Genomic DNA, 13435 nt, shown 5'->3' on the forward strand with positions numbered 1-13435 from the left:
TCATAATACCAAGAGCTTGCAATCTGCCAGCCCGAGGAGATTTCATACTCCTTCTGACAGCATATTAATTATTGAAATGTAAAATTCTATGTACTGGAAACAATGAGACTTTAAAACCTACATAACAGAAATATACTTTGTATACGAGATCTTTGAAGTGTTGGATTTGAAAGGTCATTTTCAGGAATGTTATAGCTGAAGCATGTTGTATTCAGTAGCAAAGTTGGTGAACACTTATAGTTAAAAATTCTGCCTATTTTATAGTTTTTGTTAAATAACAAATGTAATGCAAGGATATTTACTGAACTGTATGCATCTTCCGGGAGCGGAAACACTTTTTAAATACGTCTAGTTTCATAAATGTATATATCTTTTTTTTAGGGCATTAAAAATCAGGTATAACTCAAAATGTGTTGCTTGGGGATGTTCAAATTCTACTTCATTCTAGCACGAAAAAAACTTAAAGTTATAACCATGAAAACAGATGCTATATTTAATTTAAAAACAACAAAACAAAAACACACAATTTCATTTGCAAACAATCTGGACAGATGTAGTAAAAGCTGCATTATACAGAACATTTACTTACAGGGAAGAAAGTATGGTTATATAGTACCTCTTTTAGTACATAAAGTTATGTACTCATATTAAGTATAGCCGTACACACAATAGATTCATTACGAACTATTGAGATCAATAAGACACTGCGGTGCAGTACAAAACAATAATTTACAAGGCTGTTATTTATGATGTAAAGGAAGAAAACTTCTAGCCAGTGATATAAGACATTCCTCCAGGACAGGACCTCTAAGGTAGCATGTGACACTATTCACCTGCGCTTCCTCCAGCAGTCATTTCTATGAAGCATAGTAACTGGCTGCTTGAATAAATAGCATTAGAGGAAGCACAGGTGATTGAATGCAGGAGGAAGCTCAGAGTGACATCGGTGTGTGTAGTGAATGAATGGGAGGTGGAGCTAGAGCAGACTGGAACAGAAGTTCTATTGAGTGCAACTGCTGGCAGGACCTGAATGGTTTTCCCCGAACACATGTTCCACCCTACTTGGCAGCCTCATATCATCATGTCACAATGATGTCAGTCCCGGGGGTAAATGTAACAAGCTGCGAGTTTCCGTCGGGTTTGAAAAGTGGAGATGCTCTCTATAGCAACCAATCAGATTCTAGCTGCCATTTATTTAGCACATTCTACAAGATGACAGCTAGAATCTGATTGGTTGCTATAGGCAACATCTCCACTTTTCAAACCCGCCAGAAACTTGGTGTGCAGATAAGCGCAATTATATGTGCACATAAACAAATGTAACTAACTCATTATAAATTATTAATTATTATTATTAATATTTATTTATAAGGCGCTACAAGGCATCCGCAGCGCCGTACAGAGACAAACAAAATCACAATACAATGGGAGACAGCACAGTACAGTAAACACAGCAACTCAGTACGCTCAATGCACAGCTAGAGAGGGCGGGGAAGGGGGAAGGAGGATCCGAAAACGATGGGGCCCAAGAAGGGGGGCGCGGAAGACAGGGAGACCCCCAGGGGTGAGGAGGGAGCGAAAGTGGACGTGGGGTGGAGGACCTTTGAGTAGGAGGGCTAAGTAGCTGGAGAGCAGAGTTAGAAGTGGTGGAAACAGGAGGAGAGATGGCCCTGCTCAGAGGAGCGTACAATCTAATTTTTATCTACATATAAATGTACAAATAGACACAAAGACGATCCTCTTTGTAGCTTACGCTCATGACATAACACTTAAAGTAGCACCACTACCTAGTAAACGCCAATAGGGAAATAAAAAATTAGATCTGTTCCCAACTTGGCGGTGGAGCAGGCTTCTGAGTGGCGTGGCCAATCACAAGCCGCAATATCATTATCGGTTTTCAGGCGAGGCTGTAAGAGGAACTGAGGAGTACTGGGAAAAATGAGCAATCTGGGCTCCAGTGACGCGGAATATTCTAGGAATAAAAAGGCACTGGAAGTCAATTGTTAAATCTCCCCCCCCCCCCCCCCCTCTGTTTTATTAGCCCTGTCATTTTTTCTTCTCTTAAATAAGAACACTAATCTTTATACACCATACAAAATCTGAAGACCTGTGTATTATGCGAGAAGCTAACAGCTCATGTTGTGTTGGTTACTGAACGTTCTGTGCTAAGAAAAGTCATAAACAGGATTTATCAAAGAGCAGAGACATAAAAAGAAACTCACCAGGAATCTTGAGGAAAGTTTAGAGTTATACTGCCTTTGATTTTGTCTCCGAAGCACAGATACCCCACTGTGGCCAGAGCGATATATAAAACTGTCACTACTCCCATACCAATGTTCAAAGCTTTGCTAAATTCCTTCTTCTCTCTCATTCTGTTTTCTAGTGGGAGAACCTGTAATATAATGCATCAAGAAAGAAACATAAACAATCATGTTTCAGTGTTTGACATTACTATAGAAGTATTTATTGTGGCTAACAAAGCAAAGTCACACTGTATGTCAGACATTGTTTTCATTCCGGTGTCTGTCTGTGTTTATTATACAGTGCTGTAAAAAATAGAGATTTTTCAGTAAGTACAAAAATCCTTTCTCTGAACAAGAGTTGGGGGACACTGCTCACCTTGGGGTATAGAGGGCGCTGTGGTTGTAATGGCACTAAAAAAAAAAAACCTTGTCTAGCCTGCTCCCCACACTCTATGCCCCCTCCACAGGAAGAGCTCAGTTTATTTACTAACCAAGCCACAAGAGAGGGCGATAAAACACAACCAATAGAACACACAACAGAACTGGCAGAACAAAGGGTGGGAGTGCAGTGTCCCCCAACTCGTGCTCAGAGAAAGACTTTACGGTAAGTACAAAAATCCTATTTTCTCTTTCACACTAGATGAGGGACACTGCTCACCTTGGGGATGCTCCAAAACTGCTCCTACGGGTGAGAATTCTCAGAATGAGCAGCACGTAAAGCTTTACGGTCAAAACTTACGTTTTTTGAAGCAAAGCGTGAAAACGATAAAACCTGGTGAATGTATGAACAGAAGGCCAAGTAGCTGCCCTACACAACTGCTCAGACGAGGTGTCATGTCCCTTTCAGGAACCGGAGAGCCCTCCGAAATGTATGCCTACTGGATAGTAGCGGTGATCCAACTAGCCACCATCTGCTTTGAAGCCGGCCAGTCACACTTGCGATCATACAGGACTAGAAGAATATCAGTCTTCCGAACCGAAACTGTACGGTCCACATAAATCCTCAAAACTCTGACCACATCTATAGAGACTGCGTCCTGACCAGGCTCCATCGAATCCTGAGGAAGAACCGGCAGAACAATATCCTGATTTATGTGAAACCTCAAGACCACCTTTGGTTGAAACGAAGGCTTAGCTCTAAGCTCCGCACGATCGTCATGGAAAATCAGAAGAGGAGCCCAACATGACAGGGCTGCCAACTCCGAAACCATTCTGGCTGAAGCAATGGTCAGCAAAAAGGTCACTTTCCACTAGAGAAGTTTAAAAGAAACAGACTAAAAAGGTTCAAAGAGCGACTTTTGAAGCGCCGAAGTGTCCAAAGTTTAGGTCCCACGGAGCCACTGGCGGAACAAAATGTAGTTGTACATGAAGTACACCCTGGTTAAATGTCTGCACCTCCGGTGACAGAGCGATACGTTTCTGAAAATACACAGACAATGCCGCTACCTGAACCTTAAGGGACAACAACCTCAATCCCTTGTCCAGACCATCTTGCAGAAAATCCAACACCCTGGCTAAACAAAAAGAATTAGTAGACACTTTGATCTTCTCACACCAACATATATATTATACTTTCCAAATTAAGTGTTAATGGTGGATGATGACGACCCCACCAGAGGACTATATGAGAAAACATCTCCTGAACATTCGCCTGGGTGAGGGCATGCCGACTTAAGTAGTCGGCCTCCCAGTTGTCCACCCCCGGAATGACCACCACTGAAATTGCAGGAACCTGTTGTTCCGCCCATTTCATGATCTTTCACACTGCCTTCATGGCAAGAGGACTCCTTGTTCCTTCTTGATAATTTATGCAAGCTACTGCCGTAACATTGTCCTACTGTATTTGGATCGGCCGACGTGCCAGGAAGGATTATTACTGAACTTGAGCATTGAATACTGCCCGTAGTTCCAGAACATTTATGGGCAACCGTGTTTCCTCCGGCGTCCAAGTCCCTTGCAATCTAAGGTGTACCCCAAAAAGTCCCACACCGAGAAAGGACGCCCCTCTCCAAGACTAGACTAAAAAGTGCCCTACTCCATAGGCACCAAGAAAAAAACAGAACTCTTCCTGTGGATAGGGGCATAGAGGGCAGGGGAGCAGGCTAGACAAGTTTTTTAGTGCCATTACTCCCACACAGCGCCTTCTATATCCCAAGGTGAGCAGTGTCCCCCAACTGGTGTGAAGGAGAAATACAAATTTATATACACACACACACACACACACACATACACACATACATATATATATAGTGTGTGTGTACACACACACACACCCATATACATACACACACATCTAAGTATATAATTTCAACCAAGAAAATGCTTGCTTTGCTCTAGGTATTCTTAGAATTGTTAGATCCGTACCCTACAGGTGTATCTTTTTGTCACCTATTTAAACATGCAAGAAGTTTCTGCCTTGTCTTCCAGTCATTGAGAATAGGAGAAGTCTAAAAGACTCCTGGGGGTATACGGTCATGGCCAAAAGTTTTGATAGCGACACAAGTATTGCTTTTCACACAGTTTTCTGCTTCAGTGTTTTTAGACCTTTTTGTCAGATGTTGCTATGGTATACGGAAGTAAAATTGCAAGCATTTCATAAGTGTCAAAGGCTTTTATTGACAATTACATTGAGTTTATGCAAAGAGTCAATATTTGCAGTGTTGACCCTTCTTTTTGAAAACCTCTGCAATTCGCCCTGGCATGCCGTCAATCAACTTCTGAGCCACATACTGACTGATGGCCCTCTATTCTTGCCTAATTAATGCTTGGAGTGTGTTTAAATTTGCGAGTTTTTCTTTATCCACCTACCTCTTGAGGATTGACCACAAGCTCTCAATGGGATTAAGGTCTGGGGAGCTTCCTGGCCATGGTTCCAAAATTTCGATGTTGTGATCCCTGAGCCACTTAGTTATCACTTTTGCCTTTGCCTATTGGCAAACACCATTCTTGATAAAATTAGCTATAAGACGGATACCTATAAAACTCCACAATACTACCTACAATCCAGAAATTTGGTATTATTTAAATTAGCCTTCTTTATGGCCAGAAGACACTAATCGCAAGTGATCATCCAGAACCAGGAGATCGCAATACCATCTAATGAGGTCACACAGCACAGTGAGCATTCTGCTGCCAGTATATGGAAAGTTTTCACTTATTGACATAACTCGATTTAGAAGGTCCATCCCAAGATGTGCGTGGCACTGAAAGGGTGTTTTTAGAGGCAGTAGGTTGGGAGTGGCCCAACTCTTCCTGAGTGCGGGGCACGCCCCAACATCACGTGGAGCACCCTTATTTAGTGACATTAGCAGCAGCGGGATTAATTGCATTATTACGCAGGAATATCTATACATCCTGCAGGGATGTGATATAGAGGAAACTACTGAGCTAGAACACACAGAATATTGTTTTTCAGGGCAGATAGGGTGTTCTTCTGGTACCATATTGGAAGTACAATCATTTTATTTTAAGGGCTTTTTATGGACAGAAATATTTAACAGATTATACTTTTGCAAGAATCTCCCCAAAGTTATTTTAGTCCATTAACACAGCCCCAAAATGTAAAAAGTTATAGCACAAATACTTAGGGTGGGGGTGTGGGTATGGGACCAGGGGCGGATGTACAGATATTGGAGTAATACTGTTTTGGTTTTTATTTCTGTTCATGAGACCACATGCAATCTGCGTCACACTCAAACAAGAGGCATCATTGTCATAGAGAGGCGACATCACTTTCGTGGGAGAAATGGGAACCATTTTAAAATAGATTTTTGTTTTATATACTTTTTTCAATTGATTTTTCTTTTTTTTACTGTTAGATTTTGGGGGACAGATCTGTACAAAGTCCAATTACACAATAGGTGTTTGCTTGGATGAGACACTAACAATTTAAAAGGCCAAAAGTGTCATTTAACACATATAAAACCACTCTCAATTAATATCCTTCCACTTTACTTGGTGTAGCAGCAAAATGTGTATTATTTCCATGGGCCTCATAGAGACTCCGTGAATGACCATCTATCAAGTCACACCGCCCTCTAACATAGCCGAGGTTTACAGTGTTGTGCTATGATGAACACACGCTTTCCAAGTATGTAGGAAGTGGACCGTTTTAGAGATGATAAATTGATTGTGAGAACAAACAACGCTGCAACATTTAGTGTAAGAAAAAAAAAAGTTGACTGCTGCAAAGTAAAAGTATTTCTCACTTAACAAAATAGAACTTTGAGGGACATTTCTTAAAACTGGTGCAATGGAAAAGAGGTGGTGTTAATGGTATCAACCATGATGTTAAAACCACTAATATTTCTTCAATATTTGATTGCAACCTGGCTACATGTTCCTCCCACAATCCATGGGCAGTCAGATGATCACAGTGTGCAACCCTATCCGGTCTTGTTGGCATTTGTAGTTATGATAATCCATTTGTGATCCGCAAGTGACCTTCCTACAGTCAGTGTATCTTCCTCTGTCCACCACTGCAGTTCTTGTCTTGCCTGATAATGGAAATATTTTAGGTGGATCATTTTCCAAACAGTGAGGAAGCAGTTTTGCACATGCCTCATACGAAGTCTTATCCAAGAGATGACCTCTATGGCTGCAGCCATGAGCCCTAGAATTCTTAAGCAGGACGCCAACATTAGCTTCTTTGCAAACTTAGAACCTCTCAAATTAATTTATCTCTTTCTGCTAGAACCAAAATACGCTCTCCCCTTAACTTTTCAGAGCTTGTCCCCGATGGCATCTGATGACGATAGCAGTTCTATCCTATCGGGAACGGTTGAGTATGAAATAGAGCATTCAAGTAATCAACAGTCAAAATGTGTACATCAAAAGGTCAACAGACATAATGTCGACATGTAAAATGTGGACAGGGTTGTAAAGTCGGCAGTCATAATCTCTTGCCATTTTTTTTCTCCATATATTGCCATTTTTTTGACTGTCGACTTTACGACTCTATCCACATTTTACACGTTGACCTTATAGCTATATCGAAATTATGAACATGTAGGCATTATGACTGTCAACCTTATAATTGTGTCAACATTATAATTGAAGACATTTTCACTGTTGATATTTTCACTTTCAACTACATTTAGAGGAGTGCAGGAGAGGGAAAAATCCAAAACTTGGCAGTAAAGTGAAAAAGATTGCAATCCCTTTCTATAGATTATTCGCTAGGACAGGACCCTATAGGAGCAGCTGCCCTGGCTAATCAATGTTAATTAATAACCATGTTAATTATTTGTTATCGCAATGATAAGGGTGGTATGATGGCTAAGTGGTTAGCACTTCTGCCCTACACCACTGGGGTCATGAGTTCAATTCCCGACCATGGCCTTATCCATGTGGAGTTTGTATGTTTTCCCTATGTTTGCGTGGGCCTCCGGATGCTCCAGTTTCCTCCCACACTCCAAAAACATACTGGTAGGTCAATTGGCTGCTATCAAATTGACCCTAGTCTGTCTACCTCTGTGTCTGTGTGTGTGTCTGTGTGTGTGTCTGTGTGTGTGTCTGTGTGTGTGTCTGTGTGTGTGTCTGTGTGTGTGTGTCTGTGTGTGTGTGTCTGTGTGTGTGTGTCTGTGTGTGTGTGTCTGTGTGTGTGTGTGTGTCTGTGTGTGTGTGTGTGTCTGTGTGTGTGTGTGTGTCTGTGTGTGTGTCTGTGTGTGTGTCTGTGTGTGTGTCTGTGTGTGTGTCTGTGTGTGTGTCTGTGTGTGTGTCTGTGTGTGTGTCTGTGTGTGTGTCTGTGTGTGTGTCTGTGTGTGTGTCTGTGTGTGTCTGTGTGTGTCTGTGTGTGTCTGTGTGTGTCTGTGTGTGTCTGTGTGTGTCTGTGTTAGGGAATTTAGACTGTAAGCTCCAATGGGGCAGGGACTGATGTGAATGAGTTCTCTGTACAGCGCTGCGGAATCAGTGGCGTTATATAAATAAATGATGATGAACGACAGGTGATGGCCCCTAGGATAAATGTTTTGCAGAACTCAAAGGTTGCCAAAACAACAACAAAACTAGCAGCAGTTATGGTTGCCTGCCAAGTCCTATTATGGTAAACAAGAAAAGGAGGAGAACCGAAGGAGGGAGACGTGTGGCTCAGAATTGTATATTTTCAAATGTAATTTATATACGTCACCAGAGATTCTTGGTTACTTGTTGCATTTCAGTGACCTTCTCTATCACTATGATGGGGGCTCCTCGGACTGTAGTACAGCACCTGGATGTTTGTGTACAGCCTACGGGGGTGTGACCCATGTAGACCAATAAGAAGTCTCAGGCCATGAGTTTGCAGATTCTTACATCTCCTCCCACTCACACACATCTCAGTTTAGAATGGTGAACAATACATTTTCTATGGTGCTGTATTAGGAGGAGCCCGGGGGAAAAACTGTTTCAGTGTAGAGTTCCTGGGGTTCCATTAAGTGGTAGGATCAGTGAACATTTACAAAGTAACCAGGATTCTTTAAGTAAATGAGTTTCAAACATCTTCAATACATAGTTATATTCCAGCATAACGCAGCAGAAACGTTACAATTGTATTACATTTGGTCTTATAATCAACTGAGGAATTTCCCTATTTCATACTTAAATAGTCCGTAAAAAAACAGTTGTTCCAAACTTGATCTACTGACTACAACCAGGCACCACCTGAACATTACAAATAGCGCAGAATTAATAACAGCAACATGCTGAATAAGATAAAACGGAGAAATGATCGATTAGATAAGATGCTGTCAGCATTGAGCAAGTAAGAATGTTTTCTCCCAAATGGAACTGTAATTGGTTCACCATTTATACTCTTTTCTTCTTCCTTGGATCAATAAAACACTAACTATAAGATAAAAATATTGCCCAATTAAGAGTTTACTCTAGGAAGAACCAATGGACACTTATGAGCATGTTGCTACAATATAAGAAGCAGGTTTGTTACAATGTGTTAATTGATATTGTGTTTGTTTGTTTCTATATAATAAAGAACAGGGAGTATAATTCCAGAAGGCCATTATCTGATTGATACCTTTAGCCCCTCTTCACTATAACTTGGTTTCTGCAAATACAATGTCAAAACTGTCCCTTTCCAATTTTAACTTTACCTGTAAAATTGGCGACTAGCTGCAATAAATCGACAGTAAAATGAGCATCATACCAACAATCTAAATGTTCTGAATTCCTATCAGACATGTTGGATTGACACATTCAGAAAACAAATGCTGTGAGCCTGTCTGCATTAATGTTCCCTCAAAGTAATCCCGCTTCTCTGCTCCCTTTTGTCTCTTGTATTTGGCCAAATGTTATTATTCATCATCGTCATCATTTAATTATATAGCGCCACTGACTCTGCAGCGCTGTACAGAGAACTCACTCACATCAGTCCCTGCCCCAATAGAGCTTACAGTTTAAATTCCCTGACACACACACACACACACAGACAGACAGAGAGAGAGAGACTAGGGTCAATTTTGATAGCAGTCAATTAACCTACTAGTATGTTTTTGGAGTGTGGGAGGAAACCGGAGCACCCGGAAGAAACCCACGCAAACACAGGGAGAACATACAAACTCCCACTTGCATTGTTTATTTATATGGCGTCAATCAAATTACTCAGAGCTGCACAGAGATTCAGTAATCATACACATCAGCCGTTGCACCATAGAAGCTTACAGTCTATAATTCCCTCACACACACACACACACACACACACACACTGGGGTCCAATACTCTCACAAGCCAATTAAGATACCATAATGTCTTTCTATGTGGGAGGAAACCCACGCAAACACGGGGAGAACATACAAATGCCACATTTTAAATGTGTATACGATGATCATTAAAAAACAAATAAAAGGAATATTGAGATAAAAAGAAATAGAAGCAAATAGCTAATGAGAGAAAAATAATAATACAAAAAAAAACCAAAAAAAAACAACAAATAAGATGAGAATGTGAAATAAATATCTAAATAAACATTACTACAATATATAAGGAAAGATAAGACAGTACAGATAATATGTTATTGGTAACTGTAAACTAATATATTGTACATTCTATATGTACAATGTGCAGTTAAAATTACAAAATGAACAGGCTGGAAAAAACAGCTGATGCAACTTGTGTTAAAATAAAAGAAATATATTTCATTAGATAAATTATTCAGAAGAAATAAAAGCTGTGCAGTTTTCAAAAACATAATAACAGATTTAATTTGACAGGTCAGACAAAACATTATGCTCTTTTACCATTAAATTCTATCATTCAGATTTATTGCCCGACTGATAAATATTTACAGAGTATTTTAAAGCTCAATCACACATAACTAGGAGATGATTACCTTTAACCCTATCAGTGGAGTTGGGAAATTATTTACTCATTAGTGAAATCAAGATTTCTACACACATTCCTGTAAACCCATCTACTGATGAGAGGGGAAGACACAAGGGAGAGAAGGGAAAGGGAGAAAAGAAGTGAAATAGGACCTGACGGCTGGGGCAAGAAGGGGTGGGGAAAGGAGGAAAAGTGGGGGCAGGAGGGCGTGGGGAAAGAAGGAGAAGTGGGGGCAAGACGAGGTGGGGAAAGGAGGAGAAGTGGGGGCAAGACGGGGTGGGGAAAGGAGGAAAAGTGGGGGCAAGAGGGCGTGGGGAAAGGAGGAGAAGTTGGGTCAAGAGGGCGTGGGGAAAGGAAGAGAAGTGGGGTCAAGAGGGCGTGGGGAAAGGAAGAGAAGTGGGGTCAAGAGGGCGTGGGGAAAGGAGGAGAAGTGGGGTCAAGAGGGCGTGGGGAAAGGAGGAGAAGTGGGGTCAAGAGGGCGTGGGGAAAGGAGGAGAAGTGGGGGCAGGAGGGCGTGGGGAAAGGAGGAGAAGTGGGGGCAGGAGGGCGTGGGGAAAGGAGGAGAAGTGGGGGCAGGAGGGTGTGGGGAAAGGAGAAGTGGGGGCAGGAGGGTGTGGGGAAAGGAGGAGATTTGGGGGCAAGACGGGATGGGGAAAGGAGAAGGGGGGCAAGACGGGATGGGGAAAGGAGGAGAAGGGGGGCAAGACGGGATGGGGAAAGGAGGAGAAGGGGGGCAAGACGGCGTGGGGAAAGGAGGAGAAGGGGGGCAAGAGGGCGTGGGGAAAGGAGGAAAAGTTGGGGCAAGAGGGCGTGGGGAAAGGAGGAGAAGTTGGGTCAAGAGGGCGTGGGGAAAGGAAGAGAAGTGGGGTCAAGAGGGCGTGGGGAAAGGAGAAGAAGTGGGGTCAAGAGGGCGTGGGGAAAGGAGAAGAAGTGGGGTCAAGAGGGCGTGGGGAAAGGAGGAGAAGTGGGGTCAAGAGGGCGTGGGGAAAGGAGGAGAAGTGGGGTCAAGAGGGCGTGGGGAAAGGAGGAGAAGTGGGGGCAGGAGGGCGTGGGGAAAGGAGGAGAAGTGGGGGCAGGAGGGTGTGGGGAAAGGAGGAGAAGTGGGGGCAGGAGGGTGTGGGGAAAGGAGGAGATTTGGGGGCAAGACGGGATGGGGAAAGGAGAAGGGGGGCAAGACGGGATGGGGAAAGGAGGAGAAGGGGGGCAAGACGGGATGGGGAAAGGAGGAGAAGGGGGGCAAGACGGGATGGGGAAAGGAGGAGAAGGGGGGCAAGACGGCGTGGGGAAAGGAGGAGAAGGGGGGCAAGACGGCGTGGGGAAAGGAGGAGAAGGGGGGCAAAACGGCGTGGGGAAAGGAGGAGAAGGGGGGCAAGACAGGGTTGGGAAAGGAGAAGGGAGGCAAGGAGCCATATTTAGCTGTACTGTATACTTTGGGTACATGAAGCTGTACTGTAATGTGGAGGCATGGGAGCTATACAGAATATCATGAGCATATGGAGGTGTACTGTAAAGTGAGGGCAAGGGCCTCTACAATAAATTGTCTATTATGCTGTATTATACTGTTTACTATGCATGGACATTATTTGCTGTGTATGGGCCTGTTTTACATACAGGTAATATGGGACAAAATATACACTGGTGGGTATCATTATGGATGGCAGTACTGGCTGTCATTTGTAGAAACAACAGTGCAACGGGTACCATATTTTGGGTGCCTCATCCTCCCTAGTAAAGGGAAGAACACAAAACCAACACAGCTCTGATAATCGCTGCTGTCATGGTGCAAACAGCACAGACAATGGACGGATCCTCATTCACCACGTTCAGACGAGATTTAGACGCCTACATAAAAGACGCTACAGTCTTGCTGCTTCCTACAGTCAAGGTTTCTGGTGGTTCGGTAATGATGCGAAAGACATTTACCTGGCATGGATTGACGCTGTCATTCCCTTAAAAGGCAGAGTCTATGGTGCAGCTGGTTCTTTCCTGACCGTAGAGGTGTCTTCCAGGATGACAATGCTCCCATTCACAGAGCAAGGGAGGTTGCCTAATAGTTTGAGGAGCACTGATTTTATCCGTATGTTGTCCCAGTCACTAGATCTGAACCCATTCCAGCATGTACGGGATAATCTGGATCACCGTCTGTGCGTTTTACATCACCATTAACCAGGCGTTAGTTAAGTGACTTTCTTGTGGATAAATTTAGCTGCATATCCCCTGCACAATTGCAGACTGCATACCTTGACAAATACAGGCGGTAATGCCAGGAAAAATGGGCCACAAATCCCTACCAAGCACTATGAAAAGCTGTTCTATACTAACCCCAAAGACTTAGAGCTGTCATTGCTGCAAAGGGTGGCTCTACAACAAATTTAAGGCTGGAGATGCAGGATTTATGCAACTGCATATTTAATTTTTTTTTTTTTTTTCTTAAGATGCTTTGTAACATAAAACAAAGTCACAATAAAAATGTAATTTAGGATTTCAGGGCCTTGAAAAAAAAATATCACAGATCAAAAATTACAGTGTAAGATTTGTTATTCAGTAAATGTTAGAGGAGATTGAACCATGGACAAAAATCCAAGTAAGTAGATAAAAATAGCTATTTCACGCTGTCTCCCAGTCCAAGCCCAACACCGTCCAAGGCAGCAGGCACAGGTGTAGGAGCTAAAAGTATTTATTTTTTGCGATACATGGGGAAGGGTTGGAAGACGACAGAATGGCTGGCTCCACTGGGTGAAACCATCTGCCTGATACACACACTCCATCTATATTCTTGTAGGCTACACAGCATTGTAGTAAAATATTAATTGTACAAATTCCACTTTTATTTGCTTCAGATTCTAGCATTCACTCTCCACAGTGGATGTTCTCTGTCA

At 42.6% G+C, this 13435-nt stretch overlaps 1 protein-coding gene across 2 annotated transcripts in view; it reads right to left on the reverse strand.

Annotated features, from left to right (window-relative positions):
* SLC36A4 (solute carrier family 36 member 4) overlaps positions 1-13435 on the reverse strand; it is a 165781-nt gene that overhangs the window by 98675 nt on the left and 53671 nt on the right. For both annotated transcript variants that reach the window (XM_075198725.1, XM_075198726.1), the window contains one exon: positions 2223-2392. In XM_075198725.1, coding sequence (XP_075054826.1) covers positions 2223-2392 — 170 coding nt within the window. The remainder of the gene's footprint in view (positions 1-2222; positions 2393-13435) is intronic.

Source organism: Mixophyes fleayi, chromosome 2 (genome assembly GCF_038048845.1).
Source record: "Mixophyes fleayi isolate aMixFle1 chromosome 2, aMixFle1.hap1, whole genome shotgun sequence".
Lineage (NCBI taxonomy): Eukaryota > Metazoa > Chordata > Amphibia > Anura > Limnodynastidae > Mixophyes > Mixophyes fleayi.